We start from the raw sequence: 26,985 nt of genomic DNA, 5'->3' as shown, positions 1-26,985 counted from the left end.
GAGAGGAGAGAGAGAGAGAGAAAAGGAGAGGAGAGAGAGAGAGAGAAAAGGAGAGGAGAGAGAGAGAGAGAAAAGGAGAGGAGAGAGAGAGAGAGAAAAGGAGAGGAGAGAGAGAGAGAGAGAAAAGGAGAGGAGAGAGAGAGAGAAAAGGAGAAAGAGAAGGAGAAAGAGAAAGAGAAGGAGAAAGAGAAGGAGAAAGAGAAGGAGAAAGAGACCAGCGGCTTGAGGAACAGGAAGAAGTAAAAACTGCTCCTACAGGAAACCGAGCCCACTCTGCAAGGTGATTGGAAGCCAAGACCATGTGACTAGAGCTCGCTCTGTGACCAATGAGAAGCCAGAGACTGAAGGAAAGGAAATTGAAGGTGACTGAAAAACAGAGGCCCAGGAGTGCTGAAAAACAGAAGGGGATCCAGCAAATGGACAGAGCGGAGTTCCGAAGACTATATCCTTGCAGGAGAGGTAAAGGGGGACCCAGAAAATGGCCCAGCACAGCAACATAGAAATAAACAGCCCCAGCAGCAGTAACCCGAGGAAGAACCTCAAAGGAGGGCCACATGGTGAAACGCCCAAGGGGGAAACGTAGCACTCACCCCTCTGGCATCTTCGGGGACATGCCTGGTCACCCCTTCGGTGGTGTCACACTGAATAATGGGTTCACCGGCATTCCTGCTGCGGCCACTGGGGACTGGGTGACCTAAAAGGCGGAGAAAAGAATCCACCCAGTGCCCGCAGGGGGGTACGACTAGTGTACACGCTGACGACCCACCCCCCCCCCCCTGCAACAGAAATAAATAAAAATAAAATAATAAAAAAGCATTAGACCTGTATGCAGATCATGTCTGCCTCCTATGGACACTAGGCTAAAACGGAGTAGCTTGGTCTAACAAGAGAGGGGGCCAAAACTTTTTTCGTTTTTCCTAGTGTCAGCCTTCCAGCGGCAGGGACATATACCCATAGTGCTGTGTCCCCCAATGAATGATTTAACGAGAAAAACAGCAATTCCTAAATTTTTGGGGGAGTTTCGTTTTTACGCCATTCACTGTGTGGTAAAAACGACATGTTAACGTTATTCTACGAGTTAAAACAATTAAAGCGATACCAAATGTATATATTTTTTTATGTTTTACTACTTTTACAAGGAAAAAAACGAAAATTTGTTTTGTGTCGCCACATTCTGAGAATCAAAGTTTTTACTTTTTCATCGATTGAGCGGTATGAGGGCTTATTTTTTGCGGGGCAAGCTGTAGTTTCTATTGGAACCATTTTGGGGTACAATATACTTTTTTTTTTTTAAATTTTGTGGGAGATGAGGGGACGAAAAAAACTGATTTTTGTCTTCCTAAACAATTTTTTCGACAGCATTCACCGTGCGGTTTGGAATTTTTACGGACGCAGTGACAGCAGTTATGTTAATTGGTTGTTTTTTTTTTACATTGCTTTTTTTGGGGGGGGGGGGGGGGGGGGTCGATGGTCAAAGTTTTTTTTAGAACTTTTAATATATATATATATATATATATATATATATATATATATATTTACATAGTACAGTTGAGAAAAGACATATGTGCCCCCTTGTTTTTTGAGGGGGTTTTACATGGAACAGGATTTCACTTTATTTTTTGTATGTACCATTCATATATTTATAAAAGTTAATCATGCCCCCCCTGAGGCCCCATGCACACGACCATATTTTTTCCCTCCCGTGAATAATGGCCGTAAATACGGGTCCTTTGTCACACGTTTTTAACCCGTATTTATGGACCCGTGCCCGTAAATATGGGTCCGTTGTTATCCGTATTCCATCCGTATTTAGGGACCCGTAAAAAAAGAGGGGTTGGAAAGGATGTCACAATCATGTCCAAACCTTTAAAAGGGTCACATGATCGCTCAGACGTCATTTTCTCTGCTTCACTTTATTCAAAAATTGAAATCCCCTGATGTCGCCTAGCAATGCTCCCGTAATTACGGGTGCACACATGTAGCAACCCGTAATTACAGGAGCCCTATAGACGTCTATGGGCCTGCCCGTGCCGTAATTACGGCCTGAAATAGGACATGCTCTATATTTTTCAACGGCCCGGGCACCTTCCCGTATGCAAACGGGAAGGTACCCATGGCCAATAGAAGTCTATGGGCCCGTAATTACTAAATAGACTAAATAGGTTTAATTCTATTAATCTTTTCTCATAACTTAGATTCCCCATGCCCCTTACTAGTTTCGTTGCTCTTTGTATTCTCTCCAACTCCTTTCTATGAACTGAAGCCCAAAACTGAACTGCATATTCAAGATGAGGCCGCACTAATGCTTTGTAAAGTGGTAATATTATATCCCTGTCCCGCGAGTCCATGTCTCTTAATACACAACAATATCTTGCTGGCCTCTGAAGCAGCGGATTGACATTACATGCTGTTATTTAGTTTATGATCTACAAATACACCCAGATCCTTCTCAAGAAGTGACTCTCCCAGCATAGCTCCCCCTAGGACATATGATGCATTCAGATTGTTGGTACCCAGATGCAGAACGTTACATTTATCTACATTAAACCTCATTTGCCAAGTGGATGCCCAAACACTGTTGCAATTCACGAACATCTTCCATTGACTGAACTATATTACATAGCTTGGTGTCATCTGTAAAAATAGAAATAGTGCTATTAATCCCATCCTCTATATCATTAATAAATAAATTGAATAATAGTGTTCCCAGCACGGAACCCTGGGGTACACCACTTATAACTGGGGACCATTCAGAGTAGGAATCATTGACCACAACTCTCTGGATACGGTCCTTGAGCCAATTCTCAATCCAATTACAAACTATACTTTCTAAACGTATAGTCCTTAATTTACCCATTAGACGTCTGAGGGACAGTGTCAAATTCCTTTGCAAAGTCCAAAAAACACTATATCCACAGCGGCCCCTCTGTCTAGGCTTCTGCTCACCTCTTCATAAAAACAGATCAGGTTAGTTTGACAACTTCGGTCCTTCGTAAAACTGTGCTGGCTGTCACTTATGATACTATTTTTTTGTCACATACTCCTGTATATAGTCCCTCAAACATTTTCCCCACAATTGATGTTAAGCTTACTGGTCTATAATTACCCGGGGAAGACCTAGAGGCCTTTTTGAAAATAGGCACCACATTTGCCCTGCGCCAGTCCCTTGGCACTATACCAGTCAATAGAGCATCTCTAAATATTATGAAGAGGGGGACAGAAATAACTGAACTAAGCTCTTTAAGAACTCTAGGATGTAACCCATCTGGTCCCGGGGCCTTGTGCACATTTATTTTATTTAACTTAGCTTGGACCATATCTACATTCAGCCAATTCGGTATATTAATTGATGTATTAACAGCACTGGCACCGGCTACATCAGCTGCTCTTTCTTCTGTTGTATATACAGAGCTAAAGAACCTATTTAGTAACTCCTATTTAGTAACTCTGCCTCCTCTTGATCCCCTGTAACCATCACCAATTACCACTATTTAGGGGTCCTACATGTTTAGACCTTGGCTTCTTTGAATATATATATATATATATAGTGTGTATATACACATATATGTGTGTATAAATATGTATGTATATATATACATACACACATTATATATATACATACATATATATATACATATATATATATATATATATATATATATATATACATACACACACATACATACACACACTACCGTTCAAAAGTTTAGGGTCACTTAGAAATTTCCTTATTTTTGAAAGAAAAGCACAGTTTTTTTCAATGAAGATAACATTAAATTAATCAGAAATACACTCTATACATTGTTAATGTGCTAAATGACTATTCTAGCTGCAAACGTCTGGTTTTTAATGCAATATCTACATAGGTGTTTAGAGGCCCATTTCCAGCAACCATCACTCCAGTGTTCTAATGGTACATTAAGTTTGCTAACTGTGTTAGAAGGCTAATGGATGATTAGAAAACACTTGAAAACCCTTGTGCCATTATGTTAACACCGCTGTAAACAGTTTTGCTGTTTAGAGGAGCTATAAAACTGACCTTCCTTTGAGCTAGTTGAGAATCTGGAGCATTACATTTGTGGGTTTGATTAAACTCTCAAAATGGCTAGAAAAAGAGCTTTCATGTGAAACTCGACAGTCTATTCTTGTTTTTAGAAATGAAGGCATGCGAGAAATTGCCAAGAATCTGAAGATTTCCTACAACGGTGTGTACTACTCCCTTCAGAGGACAGCACACACAGGCTCTAACCAGAGTAGAAAGAGAAGTGGGAGGCCCCGCTGCACAACTGAGCAACAAGACAAGTACATTAGAGTCTCTAGTTTGAGAATTAGACGCCTCACAGGTCCTCAACTGGCAGCTTCATTAAATAGTACCCGCAAAATGCCAGTATCAACGTCTACAGTGAAGAGGCGACTCCGGGATGCTGGCCTTCAGGGCAGAGTGGCAAAGAAAAAGCCATATCTGAGACTGGCTAATAAAAGGAAAAGATTAATATGGGCAAAAGCACACAGACATTGGACAGAGGAAGATTGGGAAAAAGTGTTATGGACAGACGAATCGAAGTTTGAGGTGTTTGGATCACACAGAAGAACATTTGTGAGACGCAGAACTGAAAAGATGCTGGAAGAGTGCCTGACGCCATCTGTCAAGCATGGTGGAGGTAATGTGATGGTCTGGGGTTGCTTTGGTGCTGGTAAAGTGGGAGATTTGTACAAGGTAAAAGGGATTTTGAATAAGGAAGCTATCACTCCATTTTGCAACGCCATGCCATACCCTGTGGACAGCGCTTGATTGGAGCCAATTTCATCCTACAACATGACAATGACCCAAAGCAGACCTCCAAATTATGCAAGAACTATTTAGGGAAGAAGCAGGCAGCTGGTATTCTATCTGTAATGGAGTGGCCAGCGCAGTCACCAGATGTCAACCCCATAGAGCTGTTGTGGGAGCAGCTTGACCGTATGGTACGCAAGAAGTGCCCATCAAGCCAATCCAACTTGTGGGAGGGCCTTCTGGAAGCATGGGGTGAAATTTCTCCCAATTACCTCAGCAAATTAACAGCTAGAATGCCAAAGGTCTGCAATGCTGTAATTGCTGCAAATGGAGCATTCTTTGACGAAAGCAAAGTTTGAAGGAGAAAATTATTATTTCAAATAAAAATCATTATTTCTAACCTTGTCAATGTCTTGACTATATTTTCTAGTCATTTTGCAACTCATTTGATAAATATAAGTGTGATTTTTCATGGAAAACACAAAATTGTCTGGGTGACCCCCAAACTTTTGAACGGTAGTGTATTTGTATGCCATTCATTTTGATATGTTTAAGCTCTATCTGCAGCACAGGCATCGAACACTCTGGAAGATCAGGGGTGCTGGGTGGGTAGGAATTAAAGTCTATATACTGCTTGTCTAGCAATTACTGTTTCATAAATATGGCAGTCGGCAGGATGACCAAGTCTCTGGAAAAAACAAAATTAATATACTCTTTTTCAAGCCAATACACATTGTAAATTTCTGAGATTCATTTAACTGAAGAGAAAAATAAATATAACACTACAAGAAAATTTGGACACAAATGTAATATTTAGTAAAAAGAAGATTTTAACATGAATAATGGTTTGAATAATTAACAAGAAAAAGATGTCCAGTGTAGCTTAGTGCTATTTTACTCCTTTTATGGAATTGAAAAAAATAAATAAATAAAAGTTGTACAAAGCGCCTACAGTATGCCAGAAGAAAATAACAAATTCAAATTGTTTGAAATAAAGAATTTATTTTAAAATACAAGCCGTTATGAAGCAAAGCCAAAAATCAACAGAAATTATTGGAACATATGCACTGGTGGTGTTGCACTACTATGTAGAATACAAAGTTATATATGAAATGTGGATAAAGAATATACAGTGAAATGGAAAGACAAAAAATAAATGCGAGTTGCAGGACAAATGTATGACATTCTCTAAAATATAAAATGAATTATTTGCAGCATGTATTAATATCTACCTGTAGTTTTGTGCTTAATCTTTTGGTGATGTAGCTCTATAAGATGTAAAAAAGAGTATCCGGAACACCAATTTTGAAACAAAGGTATTTTTATTTTGTTTTTGTTTTTAATGCTAGAGGCAGAGTGCGACGTTTCAGTCTAAGTGACCTTCATCAGGCACTGGAATAATTAAAGAACAGTAGTCAATATGAGAATGTATATCATACAACACAAGATATAACGGAAGGGGGGGGGGGGGGGGAATGGGTATAAAAATAACTACATAAATACATGTTACGCTGAACAAGTGTATACAGACGTTAAGGCTGATCAATTACTCCAAAGGCAGAGAAAACAAGTAAAATAACGAGTAAACACAACTACAATCAGGAGTAGGTAGAAAACATCCAAATACAGATATGGATAAAGCATTACATTGTCGCAACAAGAATTACATCAAAATGAATTGAACAAAGCAGTACAATTGAGTGGTGGTATCCGAGGACACAGGTTAAGGAAAAGTATCATGTCAATACTTTTCCTTAACCTGTGTCCTCAGATACCACCACTCAATTGTACTGCTTTGTTCAATTCATTTTGATGTAATTCTTGTTGCGACATGTAATGCTTTATCCATATCTGTATTTGGATGTTTTCTACCTACTCCTGATTGTAGTTGTGTTTAACTTTACTCGTTATTTTACTTATTGTTTTCTCTGCCTTTGGAGTAATTGATCAGCCTTAACGTCTTTATACACTTGTTCAGCGTAACATGTATTTATGTAGTACTTTTTATACCCATTCCCCCCCCCCCCTTCTGTTATAGCTTGTGTTGTATGATATACATTCTCATATTGACTACTGTTCTTTAATTATTCCACGGCCTGATGAAGGTCACTTAGACCGAAACGTCGCACTCTGCCACTAGCATTAAAAACAAAAACAAAATAAAAATACCTTTGTTTCAAAATTGGTGTGCCGGATACTCTTTTATATTTGGGTTGGGCCCCTATCCGTGCAAAACCCCACCCTTCCACGTATTTGCTGCTGAATGAACCTATACACAAAGTAGCTCTATAAGATCCTGTTTTTGAAGACAAGTTGTAGATATTAAAGGGATCATTTAGAGGTGCATATAAGTAAAAGGGGTTGTCCCATCAGGACAGTACCCGGATCATTCAATCCCCCTCTATAAACCAGAGCGGAGGGTCACTGACAAGCAGCGGCTGCTGCTCTGGAGTACTAGAGAAGTCCATGTATTACAAGGATGGCTATTCATCTGCAGCAGGGGAAATAAAACGCTAGTCGCATCATCCCCAAGCAAAATAAGCTGCTCTCAGATTAAAGGGGTTTTGTTTGATCAGACAACACCTTTAACTTTTTATGTAGATTCATTTTTTATAATGGCAGAATGCATTAAAAAATGCAATTCCGTAATGAGGTGTGATATTTGTTTAAGAATGTCTATTTTAGTAAATACTTGTATTGCCCATGAAATAACAATTCTGGAGCACCTTTTCTGAGAACTCTGTTGTGCTGTTCCTCTGTTGTTCCTCCTAGAAATGTATGAATAAATTGACAATTGGCTGTTACCAGTTGGGGTGTGTCCCTACTATCCGATCGGAAGTTCCGCAGCTAATCCGCCCCGTGTGCACTTACCCTAAAGGGGTTTTCTAACAATTAGAAGTGATAGCATGGGCCAGAGTCCCCCACTGAATCCTACACAGATTTTCCTGCCCAGCAACACACTCTTTAACCCGCTGTCCAGTTCTCTGTACAGCGAGTTGTAGGGTGCACCGCCATGCAAGAAAAAAGCTGAAGAGACTGCGGTCTCTTATTTTTCTTGCAATCAGAGTAGATACCAGCGTTCAAACCCCCAGCGATCAGAATTTTATGGTATATCGCTAAAATATTATGATGTGACATCTAAAAGCCTAAAATGAACTGACTAACATATTTCCTGTTCCGATTTGCTTTGTTTTATCAACTGGACCATCAATGATTTTAAGTTATACAGTGAATGGCATCTGTTAATACAGATTCTCTATGAACTGAAGCATTCATTACAACAACCGCTTTCATTGTTGGTCTGTGCACAGTATTCTAATGTTGATCACACTGCACATCAAAGGAGTGGGCAAATTCATTTCACAGCCCTACACACTAATGTATCATCAGAAAATAACCAATAAATTCCTGCTTCTTTATATGTCTGATCAGCTACACCAACCATGCACACTTCAAAACAATTACTTACTTTATACCATAAGTAAAGCTGCCCAGAAACCATTTGGAAAGGGTGCTACAAGGATGTGGGGTGTAACAGCTGCATGGCATTCTTGTTACTATACAAGATTAGTAAATAAAAGAATCCACAAGTATTAAAAGACCCGCACAGAAGGGTAATTATGTAAAAACGTAAAAGGTGAGTTTTGCGCTGAGAACCCTATTTCTTTTCATATTTGTGACAACCAGTAATTAATTTGCTCAGTTTGCCTTTTTACTGTTTATACAATTTTAAAGGTGGCCAGATATAAAATAAAGAGCACGTTATTTCCCTGGTTTTTTTTTTAACCATTTGCTGCCAAAGGTTGTCACTATTTATCTTTCCTAAACCATGTGTCTAACAATATTTCGATTTGCAGTGTAGCCTGTCCCACTCCTTTATCACCTAAATCCAGATCATGTGCTATTGTGCAAGCCACCTGAGATTACTTTCAAGGGAGTGACAGTGAATTACATTTCTTAGCATAATCGCAATGAACTGACCACAGATGCTCCATGGCACACACACCTAAAGTTAAAATAAAAAGTAAGAGGACCGCTTGGAATTACCTGGCTTTCTGTATGGATTACAAATAAAATGTGGTCTGATTCTTATCTAAGTCACAGTTATAGACAAACACAATCTAACCAAACTAACAGACAAACTAACAGACAAACTATTGTACTGCTCTTGTCTTTAATTGAGCACATTGAGTGCACATCCAGAACGTAGTGAGAAAAACTAAGTAAACCTCTGAGGTAATAACTTATCCAAGAGCTACTTCAGGAGATGAGACTGGAAGTGTTGGTTACACAGGTGCTTTGCCCATTAAATATAGGCACACAAAGCCTAGTTACTGACAAATCTGTTCTTCTAACGAAAGATTGGTTAGTGTCAACCACGCCTCAAGGCAAACGACTTTCAGAAGACATGTTAAAGAGATGCATGAGGCTGGAAAAGGCTACAATAGCATTGGTAAAAACCTGGGTATACATCAATTCACAATTCCACTAATTGAAAATGTCAGCACTGTTGCTACTCTCCCTAGGAGCGGGCGTCCTGCTAAGATTATTACAAGAGCGCAAAGGGCAATCCTGAAATAGATGAGAAAGAACCCAAAGGTAACAGCAAAAGACCTACTGAAGACTCTACAAACTGCAAAATTCTGTGTTAATGTGTCCACTATTAGAAAACACTGAACAAGAATGGTGTCCATGGAAGTACACCACAAAGTAAGCTGCTGCTGTCCAAAAAGCATTGCGACCCATCTCAAGTTTGCCCAAAACTACCTGGATGTTCCACAATGCTTCTGAGAGAATGTTCTATGAACAAATGAGACAAAAGTGGAACCTTTTCAGTACAAATGCACAACGCCATGTTTGGAGGAAAAAGCACCCACACCAAAACCTCACCACAATTGTGAAGCATGGTGGAGGGAGCATCATGGTTTGGGACTGCTTTGCTGCCTCAGGGCCTGGATGCCCTGCGATCGTTGACGGAAAAAATGAATTGAAGGGTGTTTTAAAACATTTTACAGAAGAATGTATGAGCAACAGTCCATGACCTCAAGCGGAAGGGATGTTGGGTGATGCAACAAGACACTGACCCAAAGCACACAAGTAAATAAAACTAAAAAATGCTGGGGAAAAAAAAAAGATCTGTGTTCTGACCTTTATCCTTTTGAGCGGCTGTGGATGACATGAACAGGACCGTGCATGCAAGACATCCCAGAAATATTGATGAACTGAAACACATTTGAAGGGAGGAATGGTCCAAAAGGACTCCTCAACATTGTTCAAACATTATATGGAGCTACAGGAAACGTTTGGTGGAGAGGATTACCGCTGAGGGTATGTTCACACGCTGAGAGGCAGTTACGTGTGAAAAGACAGACTGTTAACAGCTGCCTCATTTCACACGTAAAAGCTCCTCCTCGTAATTTACGAGGCGTATGAGACGCTCGTAAACCTTGAGCCGTGCTTCATTGATTTCAATGAAGAACGGCTCAAATTACGTGGCAAAGAAGTGCCCTGCACTTCTTTGCCGAGGCAGTATATTTACGGGTCGTCGTTTGACAGCTGTCAAACGAAGACTCGTAAATAACAGGTCGTCTGCACAGTACGTCGGCAAACCCATTCAAATGAATGGGCAGATGTTTGCCGACGTATTGTAGCCATATTTTCAGACGTAAAACGAGGCATAATACGCCTCGTATACGTCTGAAATTTGGCCGTGTGAACATACCCTAAAGGGGAATCCACAGGTTATTAATTCAAGGGTTCACTTACTTTCTCTCCCTGCACTTTGGCTGTTGACTCAATGTGCTCAATAAAAGACATGAGCAGTACAATAATTTGTGTGTTATTAGTTTGGTTAGATTGTGTTGGTCTATAATTGTGACTTGGATAACAATAAGACCCCATTTTATTAGTAATCAATGCAGAAATCCAGGTAATTCCAAAGGGTTCACTTACTTTTTCTTGCAACTGTATTTACATGGCAATTTAGTCTTGAAATATGTACCAAATAAGAGATTTCTAGTGCTGCAAACAACAATCCCTGTATCAGGGCAAGAACAACCAGCCATAGAGCAGTTGGCTTTCACTTGTGTGTCAAAAAACTTGCAGCAAGGACAACGAGGACAAATATGCGTTATTTTCTTGACTTGTTTTCTACAAATATTTTATAAAAATGTTCACAGTTAAACAGCTTTGGTTTGTGCATATTAACTATACAACTATTTATAACTAAAATAATAGAAATTCTTTTTGAATAGAAAGCTTATAAGTGTTACAGAAGTGAATACAAATATTGTCAATGCATAAACAGAGGCAGAACAGATAAATCCCTTCGTTTATTCTGGCCTAGTGCTTTCCAAGTGTTGGCTTGATAAAAGTTTCTGATTTTCATAAATTCCCTGAGCATTTTCATAGACTGCATGAAAGTTTTTTTTTAATGAGAGCCAGTTGAGGGACAAACCAAAGGTTTAAATGTAATGCTTTTCACTTATTCTATAGAAACTTAGCTACAGAAACCAGCGTTACCCAGTGCATGTAATATAATTCTGCATCTTCTCTCAAGAGTTATGGTTTCTTTCTAAACTCAGTTGCCATCACCTGTAGCATTTGGCTTCCAGTGCCTTCCCTCAGTCTATATGGTCGTATAACACCGTCTTCATGAAGAAATCGTGGAGGTCGAAGGCTCTCCACCTCATCAGAAGTGTCAGTAGCTCTGTAAAAAATAAGGTATTCACAGTACTCAACTTCCACATTAATACAAACATTTTTTTCCCCCAGTAGATTTATCAAATGACTGTAACCAGGAACTACGGACAATAAATGGGCCTGCATAGGATATGCCAAATTCACAGAATCAAAAGCTTCACACATAATAAAATGAAACAGGAGTTATAATGTAAGTGATGAAACAGGACTATCTATTCAGAGTCGACCGCCAGCAATTCAGGCAATAATGAAATAATAATAATTTGTCTTATGGGAGACCTGGGTTGCCATACAAAACTCAGATTTCCATAAAAAATGTACATAATTTCCAACTAAGTATTCTAATTGGACGACACTTATGACCACTCCTACCCCCCCCCCCCCATTTTTTTCTCCCATCCTTTTCTATCCCCTCTTCTCTCTTTTATTCATTTTTTTAATCTCGTCTTTTCTTTTTCATTGTTGTGCTTGTGAGGCCCGTGTCGCCCTGCCACAGCTAGCCTCCTTGTATGGTTCCCATCATTCAGATGAGATGCTCCACATAGGTTATCACTTTACACATAATATGAGATGGTGGGGGCTCTTTTCTATTATCACTATTTAATAGATACTTACATTAATGGCTTCCTCTCCAATAAAAAAAAAAAACTGATGGGTGATCTTGGTGGTATTGGGCGGGACAATAGGGTCTTACGGTGCACTGCCTGCTGTTCTTTTTCCGTTTTGTAATTGTTTATGCACATTTGTTTTTAGAATTGTTTGTAATATGAAAATCTTTAACCCCTTAGTGACCACTAATACGCCTTTTTACGTGATTCACTAATGGGCTTTAGGCTAGGCTGACGCCTTTTCACGTCAGCCTAGTCTAAGTCCTGCACGGGTCTCCCGTGCAGGCAGGAGCCGGGGCTCTGCTGTCTGATGACAGCTGAGCTCCTGCTCCAACGCCCGCGATCGAAGTTTACTTCGATCGCGGCTGTTTAACCCGTTAAATGCCGCCGTCAGTAGCGACCGCGGCATTTAACTTTGTTTACAGAGGGAGTGCGCTCCCTCTGTCACCCATCGGCGGCCCGCGAATGCAATCGCGGGTCTCCGATGGGGTGTCATGGCAGGCGGGGGCTTGATAAAAGCCCCCAGGTCTGCCCTGGACATATGCCTGTTAGGACGCGCCGGAGGCACGTCCTAACAGATTGCCTGTCAGATTTACACTGACAGGCAATAAAGCTCTGGTATATGAAGTATACCAGAGCATTATAGCAGCGATCGGAATATCGCACAGTAAAGTGCCCTAGTGGGACTAATAAAATCAGTCATCAAAGTGAAAAAAATATTAATAATAAAAAGTACAGTAAAAAATAAATAAAACCATTTTTTTCCATAAAAAGTGGTTTTATTTAGTAAAAGTGTAAAAAAAAAAAAAAAAGTACACATATGTTGTATCGCCGCGACCGTAATGACTCCATTAATAAAGTTAATATGTAATTTAAACCGCAAAGTGAACACCGTAAAAAAAAAACGCAAAAAACCATGGCGAAATTGCAATTTTTTTCCATTGCCCCCCAAAAAAGTCATAATAAAAATGAATCAATAAGTCCCACGCACCCCAAAACAGTACCATTCAAAACTACGTCTTGTCCCGCAGAAAACAAGCCCAAAAAATCACTACGTTGATGGAAAAATAAAAAAATTACGGCTCTTGGAAAGCGACGATGCAAAAACAAATAATTTTAGTTCAAAAGTGTTTTTATTGTGCAAAAGTCGTAAAACATAAAAAAACCTCTACATATGTGGTATCGCCGTAATCGTACCGACCCATAGAATAAAGGTAACATGTTATTTATGTCGCACAGTGAACGGCGTCAATTTAAAAACGCATAGAACAATGGCGGAATTTCAGTTTTTTTTTATAATCCCCCCCAAAAAGGTTAATAAAAGTTAATATAAAAATTATATGTACCCAAAAATGGTGCCATTAAAAAGCTCAACTAATCCCGCAAAAAACAAGTCCTCATACAGCTATGTAGACGAAAAAATAAGAACGTTATAGCTCTTTGAATGCGACTATAGAAAAACGAATAAAATAACTTGGTCATTAGAGCCTAAAATGGGCTGGTCACTAAGGGGTTAATGAAAATTGATTAAACATATTATTATTTATAAAAACAAACAAAAAACTGACCAACTTCCAAGTAGTGCATTGAATGGTACTTTGTACCATGCCAAACTGTATTTCTCCTTTCCTTCTCGGCAATGGCTTTTCAGTCTGCTAAATTATTATAACGGACCTCGACAATGGGTGAAAAGCCTGGACAATGTAGCAATGGGTGAAAAGCCTGACCAGAGCAGAAGATAAAATCTCCTGTATGGCCAGTGACAAGTATTTATTATACATCACCCAGGATTAAAGCCTTATGGGGCCTACAATAACAAACAATATATTATTTTTCCCCTTTAACCGCTTAAGGACACGGCCAATTTTGGCCTTGAGGACAGAGCAATTTTTTTTAGATTTCCCTCTTTGCATCCCGACGCTCATAACTCTTTTATTTTGTACGACGTAGTTGTATGAGACTTTGTTTTTTGCGGGACGAGTTGTACTTTATGTACGTACCATTTTTTGGTACAAATACATTATCGTTTCATTTCTATAAATTTTTAATTAGCTTAAAATGCAGAAAAAAAAGCAGTTGCGCAGCAGTTTTAATATTTTTTTTTTTTACACCATACACCGATCATCATAAATAATGTTATACATTTGTTGTACAGGTTGTTCCGGTCGTGGCGATACCAAATATGTCTATATTATTTCATGTTTTGGGACTTTGTGTATTTCTGTGTATTTTATTTACTTTTTATTTATTTATTTACCATTATTTTTTTTTTACATTCATTTAACTTTTTTTTTTAATCCCATAAAGGGATTTATCATTTTGATTTTGTAACTGCAATGTACTGGCATAGATCTATTGTACACAGGCAGTTGTTAGGGCATACCTCAGTATGCCCTAACAACAGGAAATATGTTCAGACAGCCCTGGGGTCCTTCACTGGACCCTGGGCTGTCTGGCCATATGAGTTGTGGGCTTTGATCGCGTCACAGTTCTCTTCTGTGACGCGATCAATGTGCAGTCCCCCCTCTTTGAACGCCGCGATCAGCTTTCATCGCGGCGTTCAAAGGGTTAACAGCGGAGAGAAGATGTTTCTCTCCTCTCAGCTGTCAGAGCGGGGCCGTGGCTGTGTATTACAGCCGTTGCCCCGCTCTCGATCGCACACACAGAGACTGCAGAGACTGCTGTCACACAGGACGAGTATGCTCGTCCTAATGCGCAAAGTGCTCGCCGCTCAGGACGAGCATACTCGTCCTGTGTTGGCAACCAGTTAAATGACATGGAAATATATTGGTAATAAGAATCTGCCTGCAAGCAAAGTACAAAAGACATCAGTTATGAAATCAAACTTGAACTAGAAAGTACCCATAAATAACAGGCTGCATTATATAAAAGATTGTACACAACAGATTACCTCTTGATGCCCTGAAACGTGCTGCTGGCCATGTCTATGATGCCTCCTGTTGGCCTGGTTACAGCACCCACTAATCCTTTGCCGATTCCTTTAAAAAATCCAGCTGCTCCTTCTTTTTGAGCACCTAACAAACAAATTGTGTGAAATGTTAGAAACCTTGGCAAACAGAATTACAGAACGCGGTTATCTAAACAGATTTATTCACTGTACCTTTAATTGGTTTTGTAACAATCCCTGTAATCCCACTGACAAAGCCCTGAGGAAAAAGAATAAATAGTGACTCGCCTTCATAAAATGTTGTTGACACATACCATTCATAAGTGACACCAGAAAAAACTCCTTCAAAATCCACTTCAGAAAGCAAAGTAAACACAGGTGACCATTTCAAAGGTTTCATATTAAATGTAACACCTGCTACTACTTGGGGGTGGGGCGTAGTTATAAAATCTATAACACTTAACCCTTAATTAACGAGGCAAGTAGTTCGAAAAGGCAATTATAAATCTAATCCTGGAAACGTCTAAAAGCACAACATTGCATATAATTTACTTTATGTTTGAAATAATTTCAAACATAAAGGGGTATTCCAAATCATAATCATTTGGACCCACACCTATGAAGCATTTATGGCATATGGCATAAATAACTCCAGAATTGCTACGGGCTGCCTCCTGCCAGAAGTTGAAATGGGATGGCGTGAGGCACTGTTTACAGATCAGGAGGTACTGCACTGCTTGCAAAGCTCCTATGCATAAAACGTTTATGCAATCGTTTGATTGGTTCTGCAATAGTACCGCTTTGATCTGCTAGCCACGTCACCTGCTTTCACATTTAAACTTCTGGCGGGAGATGCAGCCAGCAGTAACTTCAATAATGATAGGTGAGAAGTACTCCTGATTTGTGGACAGTTCATTGCCTCTGCAAGAACGGTCCACCCACCAACATAATCTGCATTACTAAACTAGTTTTAAGTCAGGTTTCTTGATGAGATACAGTGCTGCTAAAAAAAATTGCAAAAAGGAAGGTCCTGTTCACATGTTGCGTTGGAGTGTAGTTCAGAGTGCACCACAACCACGTAGTAAAAAGTCAAAGCTCACGTTAGCATAAAGTGGCGGCCAAAATTACAAACATATGTATAGATCTAAAAGCTACAGAAAATAAATTCTAGGTCATGTTAAAGACTTCCATATGTCCCTTACAGATACAAGGCCTTTTCCTCCACGTGTAAGACCTTCCCTGATGCCACTTGGCTGCTTGTTCATTGCTTCTCTTCGCTTTTGTTGATACTCTTCATCCATGGTGATGGCTGCTACACCTTTAGCCATAGCACTTGTGATACGGGATGCTGCTCCAGCTAAACCACCTATCAAAAATTAAATATGTTCTTGTGTTTAATGTGAACATTACAAAGATGGAAGCTCTCTCTCTATACAAAAGCATATATAGATAGCGGAACATGGACTTTTAATAACAAGGTTATTGTGAAATGTATTATACTTTGTGGTCAGTTAATTGGATGTACACTCTGGTAAACACGACCGTCATACTACTTGAAATAGGTAGAAGGACATTTGTTTAACCAGTCAAGTATGAATAAGTGGAGAGAAATAAGTGCTTTTCCTGTGACCCTCCCTGGCTCTTCTTATTAGAAACTGTAGATGGCATAGATAAAAATCCACATAATGGTAACCTTAAGGTTTATAATACTGTAGCTCAGTTTTAAAGGCTATGTAAACCTTTGCAGGCCATTGTTTTTTTTATTTTTATAAAACAGGTCAGTCAGTTTATTTGGTATAACTTTATAAATAGTTTTTCTTAAAAATTATTTTTACTTTTTGAGATACAGCTGCTCTGCACTCACTATACAAAGTAGCTGTATCGTTTGCTATGACCTGAATCCGTTAGTCCCGCAAGCCTGACGTGTTCAGTGTCAGCGGGTCCTGCGTGTCTCTGACATGCAGGATCCAGCTGTAATCTATCACATCTAAATTATGAACTTAGATGTGATAGATTACAGGAGGATCCAGAACCCATCAGTCCCACGGACATGACTGGAGCAGGACTTGACGCTAAATATAGAGAATACAGAACAGCTGTATCTCAAAAAGTAAAACAAATTTTTAATAAACCCCTTAATAACGAAGGTATTTTAAACCTTAATGACAAAGCAATTTAAGTTTTCCCATCGTCACATTCAAAGATCTATATTTTTTTTATTTTTACATCGACATAGCTTTATAAGAACATGTTTTTTTGCAGGACAAGTTGCATTTTTTTAGCACTATTTTGGGGTACATATAATTTATTGATAATTTTTGCGTCTTAAATCTATGCCGTTTACCATGTGGTATAAACATAACTTTATTCAGGGGGTCGTTACGATTGCGGTGATATCAAATTTGTATTGATTTTTAGTTTTTTTTAAGTTTTACTACTTTTACACGTTAAAGAGGCTCTGTCACCAGATTTTGCAACCCCTATCTGCTATTGCAGCAGATCGGCACTGCAATGTAGATTACAGTAACGTTTTTATTTTAAAAAAACGAGCATTTTTGGCCAAGTTATGACCATTTTTGTAGTTATGCAAATGAGGCTTGCAAAAGTCCAAGTGGGTGTGTTTAAAAGTAAAAGTCCAAGTGGGCGTGTATTAGGTGCGTACATCGGGGCGTTTTTAATACTTTTACTAGCTGAGCGCTCTGATGAGAAGTATCATCCACTTCTCTTCAGAACGCCCAGCTTCTGGCAGTGCAGACACAGCGTGTTCTCGAGAGATCACGCTGTGACGTCACTCACAGGTCCTGCATCGTGTCAGACGAGCGAGGACACATCGGCACCAGAGGCTTCAGTTGATTCTCCAGCAGCATCGGCGTTAGCAGGTAAGTGGATGTAGCTACTTACCTGCAAACGCTGATGCTGCTGCAGAATCAACTGTAGCCTCTGGTGCCGGTGTCCTCGCTCGTCTGACACGATGCAGGACCTGTGAGTGACGTCACAGCGTGATCTCTCGAGAACACGCTGTGTCTGCACTGCCAGAAGCTGGGCGTTCTGAAGAGAAGTGGATGATACTTCTCATCAGAGCGCCCAGCTAGTAAAAGTATTAAAAACGCCCCGATGTACGCACCTAATACACGCCCACTTGGACTTTTACTTTTAAACACACCCACTTGGACTTTTGCAAGCCTCATTTGCATAACTACAAAAATGGTCATAACTTGGCCAAAAATGCTCGTTTTTTAAAAATAAAAACGTTACTGTAATCTACATTGCAGCGCCGATCTGCTGCAATAGCAGATAGGGGCTGCAAAATCTGGTGACAGAGCCTCTTTAAAAAAACACTTTTTTCTCAAAAAAATGTATTTTTTGTGTCGCCATATGTTAAGAACCATAACTTTTATTTTTCTGCTGACATAGCTGTATGAGGGTTGACTTGTAGTTTTTATTGGTACCATTTCGGAGTACATGTGACTTTTTGGTAACTTTTAATCAAATGTTTTTGAAGGTACGATGTACAGAAAACCGTAAGTCTGGCATTGTTTTTTATTTTATTTGTTACGCCGTTCGCCGAATGGGTTAAATAATGTAATTGTTTTATAATTGGGGTCGTTACAAACATGGCGATACCAAATATGTGTAACTTTTTCTTTATAGTAAAGAATTTTGTAAGGGGAAAAGTGGGTTTTTCATTTTTTTTTATTTATTATAAACATCATTTAACTTTTTTTTTAGTCCCACTAGGGGACTTCACTATGCGATCATTTGATCGCTTTTATAATACACTGCAATACTTCTGTACTGCAGTGTATTATTGCCTGTCACTGTAAAACTGACAGGCCCCTGGCATGGCCTAACAGGCATTTACTAAAGGCAGACCTGGGGGCCTTTGTTAGGCCCCCAGCTGCCATAAAAACCATCAGCACCAAGCGATCCCATCGGGGAGGGGGGGGTGCAAAGATGGAGCACTCTCCCTCTAAAATCACTCAAATGAGGCGGTCGCTATTAAACGGGCAGGATCACATTACCGGAGACCATTGCTATTGGTCTCTGTTGTCCTGAAGCCCAAGGCTGTTAAATTAGGGGGAAACATCTTCTGCAGTGCAGCCGTGAAAAGGCAGCGCTTCAGAAGTACCCTCAGCGGCCGTCATAAAAACGCTATACGACAGTCATTAAGACAGAGACAATATTTATATTTTTATATTATAGCACATGGATTGTGACAATTTTACATTTCTATTACAAATTTTTATTGTAATACTTTAAAAAAACTTTACAAAAATATAATTAACAAAGAAAGTTGATACATTGTACCAAACCTCAAATATCAATGTAAATATAAACTAGGATTGGCAAAAAAGGGGCATGTAGCTGGCCCTGTTTGTTTTCAATATTTAGAGCAGGGGTCCCCAATTGGCGGACCACGGACAGCAGTTGTTCGGACCGGTGGCACCACTAGCACCAGGCACCCGTGGCAGAATCCCTGGATTTTTGGTGGGGCTGTGTGTGGCACTATCTACAAGAGGGTGCTGTGTGCGACACTATCTACAGGGGGGCGCTGTGCGCGGCACTATCTACAAGGGGGCGCTGTGTGTGGCACTATCTACAAGGGGGCGCTGTGTGTGGCACGATCTACAAGGGGGCGCTGTGTGTGGCACGATCTACAAGGGGGCGCTGTGTGTGGCACGATCTACAAGGGGGCGCTGTGTGTGGCACGATCTACAAGGGGGCGCTGTGTGTGGCACGATCTACAAGGGGGCGCTGTGTGTGGCACGATCTACAAGGGGGCGCTGTGTGTGGCACTATCTACAAGGGGGCGCTGTGTGTGGCACTATCTACAAGGGGGCGCTGTGTGTGGCACTATCTACAAGGGGGCGCTGTGTGTGGCACTATCTACAAGGGGGCACTGTGTGTGGCACTATCTACAAGGGGCACGGTGTGTGGCACTATCTACAGGGTGCACGGTGTGTTCATCTTGGACCTTCACCTGATGAGACCCCGGTAAGTGGACCTTTGCTAACAATAGTTGAGTACCCCTGATGTAGAGCTGGTGTAGAGTGTGTGCAATGTTTTAGTGGCACGGACAGTGCACATTGTTGCTTGACCAGTAACACTCAAATGGGCCAATATACTAACCATATGGTCACCAGGAACATGTCAACACGTTTTTCATTTTTAAGTGGCTTTACGGTCCCACAACCTCAATCCTTTAAAGCATCTTAGGGGTAAAGTGCAATGTTCACTTACCAACTGCTCCTCCCACAAGAGCCTTTACTCCCAACGCCATTCCTTCAACAAACTCCTCTGGTCCTTGAATGGCACCCTGTGGAAACAAAATAAAGAATGTCAAAATAACAGATATGAAACCTTGTTGTAAATCTAGATTTCTTTTGATGGTCCATTAAAGTAACATTTTAGGCTATAAAGATTTAATTTGGTTGTGTGGGAAAGAAAGAGAATCACCCACCCCCATAAAATTGTTAATAGGTGTCATTATAGCAATATACAGGTCCTGTAATATGACACCAGAGTGGGACCATCTACCTCAGGGGGGTGTTTCTGGTGGGACACTAATTGTAGTGCAGAGCAGGTTGCAAGGAGAAGTAAGGTCCTATACCCCATGTTTGATTCATGTTTATTACTTATTGCAGATGAATGTGTGAATAAAGAATATAAACCCCCACCGCACCAGTGTTAACTCATTAGGTGTGCAACAGTTGGATAAAACTTTTTTAACAGCAGAGACTCATACAACATTCAAATTCTTAATATACAGGGTGGGCCATTTATATGGATACACCTAAATAAAATGGGAATGGTTGGTGATATTAACTTCCTGTTTGTGGCATATTAGTATATGGGAGAGGGGGAACTTTTCAAGCTGGGTGTTGACCATGGCGGCCATTTTGAAGTCGGCCATTTTATATCCAACTTTAGTTTTTTCAATGGGAAGAGGGTCATGTGACATCAAACTTATCGAGAATTTCACAAGAAAAACAATGGTGTGCTTGGTTTTAACGTTACTTTATTCTTTCATTAGTTATTTACAAGCTTCTCTTTGTTTACAGCCCATTAACATGTCGCAGAGGTTAACACGTGAGGAGCGGATAGAAATTGTGTTGATGTCTGGTGAACGCAGTACCCGGGTCATTGCAGCAGATTTCAATGCAAGACACCCTACGAGACCACCCATCTCCCATGCTACAGTTTGCTAACTGCTTGCCAAGTTTCGTGAAACTGGTTCAGTGTTGGATTTGCCCAAATGTGGACGCATGAAAACTGTCACTAATGAAGAAACATCAGTGGCTGTCCTAGCTTCATTCAGCAAGAGCCCACAGCGTAGCACTCGCCGCATGTCACTGGAGAGTGGCATCAGTCGAACATCCCTTCGGCGGATATTAGCTACTCACAAATGGCACCCTTACAAACTCCAGCTGCTGCAGCATCTCAACGAGGATGACCCAGATCGGCGCACTGAATTTGCAGAATGGGCAAATCAAAAATTGTAACAGGACCCTCAGTTTACAGAACATTTTGTTCAGTGATGAGGCAAACTTTTATGTGAATGGTGAAGTTAACAAACAAAACCACCGCTATTGGTCTGACACTAACTCACATTGGATAGATCCCTCCGAGACGGTTGGAACACAAAAATTGATGGTATGGTGTGGTATATGGGGTACAAAGATAGTGGGGCCATTCTTCATCAATGGAAACCTCAAGGCTACATGATTATGTGTTTCCCTCTTTATGCACTGAAGCTGGCACGTTCCCTGAGTTTTTCCAGCAAGATGGTGCACCACCACATTATGGGTGTCAGGTCCGAGCATTCCTAGATGAACAGTTTCCTGGAAAGTGGGTTGGTCGTCGTGGGCCAGTTGAATGGCCCCCTAGGTCTCCCGATCTGACCCCCTTAGACTTTTATCAATTGTCTATGCTGTGAAGATACGAGATGTGCAGCAACTGAAACTACGGATACTGGAAGCCTGTGCTAGCATTTCTTCTGCGGTGTTGCTATCAGTGTGTGAAGAGTGGGAGAAGAGGGTTGCATTGACAATCCAACACAATGGGCAACACTTTGAAAACATTTTATAAGTGGTCAGAAACTTGTAAATAACTCATGAAAGAATAACCCCTTTAGGACACAGCCTGTTTTGGCCTTGTGGACACAGCCTATTTTTTCAAATCTGACATGTGTCACTTTATGTGGTAATAACTCCGGAATGCTTTTACCTATCCAAGCGATTCTGAGATTGTTTTCTCGTGACATATTGTACTTTATGTTAGTGAAAAAATTTGGTCGATAAATTCAATATTTATTTGTGAAAAACTTCAAATTTTAGCAAAAATGTGCAAAAATTAGCATTTTTCTAAATTTAAATGTATTTGCTTGTGAAACAGATAGTAATACCACACAAAATAGTTACTAGTTAACATCCCCTATATGTCTACTTTATGTTTGCATCATTTTTTTTCACGTACTTTTATTTTTCTAGGACTTTACGAGGCTTAGAACTTTAGCAGCAATTTCTCATATTTTCAATAAAATTTCAAAAGGCTATTTTTTCAGGGACCAGTTCAGTTCTGAAGTGGCTTTGAGGGCCTTATATATTAGAAAGTCCCCATAAATCACCCCATTTTGAAAACTGCACCCCTCAAGGTATTAAAAACCACATTCAGAAAATATTTTAACCCTTTAGGCGTTTCACAGGAATTAAGGCAAAGTAGAGGTGAAATTTACAAATTTCATTTTTTTTGCCGAAATTCATTTGTAATAAAAAAAAATCTGTAACACAGAAGGTTTTACCAGGGAAACGCAACTCAATATTTATTGCCCAGATTCTGCAGATTTTAGAAATATCCAACATGTGGCCCTAGTGTCCTAATGGACTGAAACACAGGCCTCAGAAGCAAAGGAGCAGCTAGTGGATTTCGGGGCCTCCTTTTTTTAGGAATATATTTTAGGCACCATGTCAGGTTTGAGGCGGTCTTGTGGTACCTAAACAGCCGAAACCCCTCCAAAGTGACCCCATTTTGGAAACTACACCCCTCAAGGCATTTTTCTAGGGGTATAGATAGCATATTGACACCACAGTTTTTTTGCAGAATTTAGTGGAATTAGTCTGTGAAGATGAAAATCACCTATTTTTCTGTGGAAACATAGAATTTTTTCATTTTTACAAGGAATAAAGGAGAAAAAGCACCCCAAAATTTGTAAAGCAATTTCTCCCGATTACGGCAATACCCCATATGTGGTCGTAAACTGATGTTTGGACCCACAGCAAGGCTCAGAAGGGAAGGAGCGCCTTTTGGATTTTGGAGTGCAGATTTTGCTGGATTGGTTTTCAGTGCCATGTCGGGTTTGCAACGCCCCGGAGGGACCAAAACAGTGGAAACCCGCCAAAAGTGACCCCATTTTGGAATCTACACCCCTCAAGGAATTTTTCTAGTGGTATAGTGAGCATTTTGGCCCCTCAGGATCTTTTTTAGAGCTAGGGTGACCAAAAAACAGCGATTTTGGCGCTTTAAATTCTTTATTTATTACAGCGTTCTCCGTGCGCAATAAATTACGTTTTAATTTATTCTGCCGGTCGGTACGATTACGCCGATACCATATGTGTATAGTTTTTTTTAAGTTTTGCAGCGTTTGCACAATAAAATTACGTTTCTATAAAATAATTTATTTTCTGAGACACTCTATTCTGAGCCGTAACTTTTTTATTTTTTAGTCAAAAAAGCTGTGGGAGGTCTTGTTTTTTGCGGGACGGGTTGTAGTTTTTATTGGTACCATTTTGGGGTAAATGCGACTTTTTGATCACTTTTTATTCTATATCTTGGGAGGGGTGGTGACCAAAAAATAGCGATGCTGACAGTTTTCCGTTTATTTTGTTTGCGGCGTTCACCGTGCGGAAAAATTAACATTATAGTTTCATAGATTGGGTCGTTACGAACGCGGCGATACCAAATATGTGTACTTTTTTTTTAACGTTTTCATCTTTTCCCTATAATAAATGACTTATTATAGGAAAACAAAACCTTTTATTTTTACACTTTTATAAAACATTTTTATTAACTTTTTTTTACTTTTTACACTTTATATTTTTGTTTATTAACTTTTCTTTTACTTTTTACACTTTATTTTTTTGACCTGCAGCTCTGATCGCTGCTAGAATATATTACACTACCTAGGTAGTGTAACGTATTCCAACTGTCAGTGTGACGTCACAGTCACTCTGACAGTTGGTCTACGAGGATCAGCAGAGGCTGATCCTCATAGGCTGACATACATGGCAGACCTGGGGGCCGTTGTCTGGCCCCCGGGTGCCATCACAAGCATCAGAAGCCCCCACGATTGCATGGGGGCTGCTGATGCGCTACAAACCCGCTACATGCGGAGATCGCAATCGAGCCCCGCATGTAACGGGTTAATTGCCGAAATCAGCGGCGATGAGCCGCTGATCGGCAACACTGGAGAGTGTCAGCTGTCGGGGACAGCTGATCTCCAAGTTCCCGACGCACACTGTCGCCGACAGTGTGCATCGGGAACGGCACAGTGACTTTCTGTCACTCTGACAGGAAGCCTATCAGGACCAGCCGAAGGTTGGTCCTGATGGGCTTCTGTCCATGGCAGACCCGGAAGCCATTGTTTGGCTTCCGTTTGCCATACTAACTATCGGCAGACCCCGCGATTTCGGACGGGGGTCTGCCGATATGTTAGAAACCCCTAAAATTCGGCGATTGCACCCGATCGCCGAATTTAAGGGGTTAATGCGCCGAAATCAGCGGCAAAGGACCGCTGGCCGGCAAGAGGGGAGTGTCAGCTGTCGGCGACAGCTGACCTCCTGGTTCCCGGTGCACACTGTCGCCGACAGTGTGCACCGGGATTAACTCAGTAACTGTACGTCCTCGTGCGGGAAGTAACTTCCCGCAACGACGGACAGTTACGTCCTGGTGCGGGTAGGGGTTAAAGTAACGTTAAAACCAAGCACACCATTGTTTTTGTTGTGAAATTCTCGATAAGTTTGATGTGATTCACATGACCCTCTTCCCATTGAAAAAACTAAAGTTGGATACAAAATGGCCACCATGGTCAACACCCAGCTTGAAAAGTTTCCCCCCTCCCATATACTAATGTGCCACAAACAGGAAGTTAATATCACCAACCATTCCCATTTTATTTAGGTGTATCCATATAAATGGCCCACCCTGTACATTGAAAAACCACTGTAACTTTGGCCAACTTCAGTCTTGGACTATGACAGATATTTATACTGATTTTAAGTTAACCACCTAATTGCCAAGCCTAATTTTTGCACTGCTGTATTCAGAGAACAAGAAGTTTTTTTATTTTTCTGTGGACATAGAGGTACGAGGGCTTGTTTTCTGCGATATATATATAACTTATTGATTAACTTTTATTAACTTTTTCTGGGAGGGAATGGAAAAAAAAACCAGGAAATTCCGCCATTGTTAGTGCTTTTTAAATTTAGACCGTTCACCATGCGGCATAAATAAAAGGTGTTGCCTTTATTCTATTGGTCAGTACGATTACCACAATACTAAATATGTAACTTTTATTTTTCTGCCGATGTAGCCATAGAAGGGCTTGTTTATTTTCAATACCAGATATAGTTTTTATTAGTAACATTTTGGGGTACATGGTACTTATTGATTAACTTTTATTATATTTGTTTTAATAGGAGGGATGGGAAAAAATAAATTCCGCTTTGCTATTTGAGATTTTTTTTGTACGGCGTTCTCCCTACGGTTTGAATAACATGTTAACTTTATTGTTCATTTCGTTACGATCACAGGAATACTGTATTTTTTTAATTTTTATAGAAAAATTATTATTTTTTTACTGTGCTTTTTTTAATAAACTTTATTTTACTTTCTTTATTATATTTTTAGTCCCACTTCACAAAGCGATCTTATCTATATAATATTTTGGCATACTGAGTATACCATAGTATTACTGACTGTTAGTGTTAAAATGACAGCCAATCCCTTAGGCCATGCCTCTGTCACAGCCTAAAAGGCATGCAGCCATAGCAGGCTTGGAGTCTTTTGTAAGGCCCCCAGGTGCCATAGTAACCAATCGGTGGTCCACAATTGTAGACCACCGATGGGTGACAAAGGAAGCCCTCTCCATATGTCAAACAACTTAAATGCTTTTGATCACAGCATTTAAGGGGCTAAATGGCCAGGATCGGATCCCAGCTGTCAGTCAATGCCATGCTCCTGCGGTGATCAATTGTGCATAGCTTCTGTGCTCAAGAGATCACTGTGATGTCATGGTTGCTCAATGTAAGCCAATCCATGACGCAGTTACGTCCTGGTCCCTTAACGGGTTATAGGTGTTGAATAAGGTTAGAAAAAAGGATCTTCTTTTTATATAAAAGTAAAAAGTAAATGGGGCTGAACCACAACACCAGACAGCGCATGGATAACAGTACTGTTTCCTGAAATCCATAGGACCAGAATTTACAGGCAATGGGGAATAGTAATAAAAAGTAGTGTACATTTTTTTTAACTAGGTTTATCTCTGCTCTTATTTTAAAGGCAACATTTTTTTTTACTAATTATAACCAGATATTGTCATATTGTATATATGTTTATTTTATCCACATAACTATGAGGGCAGCCATCTTGCCTGAGCAGTGAACAGCAATTCTAAAAGGTCTGCTTTACATCAGCCACCTGGACACAATAAGCCTTAGTCAGAAAACAACCTACTCTCTTCAATAGGGGTGCTCTTGGCGGGCTCTGTGACCTGTGTAGGGAGAAGGTGAACTGTCCCTATTACCTATTGTCAATGACACATCTGATCCTGTTTTAATTGTCCCCAGGGTTATAATAGAGGTGTTAAATTTCATTGTAATCCGGACTATGATGATAAACATCAAATTGCTGAAAAGTAGTCTTTGTAGAACAGGAAGTGTCAGCCAATTTTGAAGCTTAGTGGCCAGTGTGAAAACTGCAACATTTTTTTCAATATA

General features: G+C 40.2%; 1 protein-coding gene across 1 annotated transcript in view; it reads right to left on the bottom strand.

Moving 5' to 3' along the window:
• VPS13A (vacuolar protein sorting 13 homolog A) overlaps positions 1–26,985 on the bottom strand; it is a 249,923-nt gene that overhangs the window by 14,974 nt on the left and 207,964 nt on the right. Inside the window, exons 64-68 of the mRNA XM_075828295.1 lie at positions 20,234–20,309; positions 16,195–16,358; positions 15,206–15,251; positions 14,996–15,119; positions 11,369–11,483 (exon numbers count right to left, since the gene is read on the bottom strand). Coding sequence (XP_075684410.1) covers positions 11,369–11,483; positions 14,996–15,119; positions 15,206–15,251; positions 16,195–16,358; positions 20,234–20,309 — 525 coding nt within the window. The remainder of the gene's footprint in view (positions 1–11,368; positions 11,484–14,995; positions 15,120–15,205; positions 15,252–16,194; positions 16,359–20,233; positions 20,310–26,985) is intronic.

This window comes from Rhinoderma darwinii, chromosome 1, assembly GCF_050947455.1.
Source record: "Rhinoderma darwinii isolate aRhiDar2 chromosome 1, aRhiDar2.hap1, whole genome shotgun sequence".
In the NCBI taxonomy this organism is placed as follows: Eukaryota; Metazoa; Chordata; class Amphibia; order Anura; family Rhinodermatidae; genus Rhinoderma; species Rhinoderma darwinii.
The sequence above is the reverse complement of the archived record's forward strand: the minus strand, read 5'-3'. Positions and strand labels throughout refer to the sequence as shown.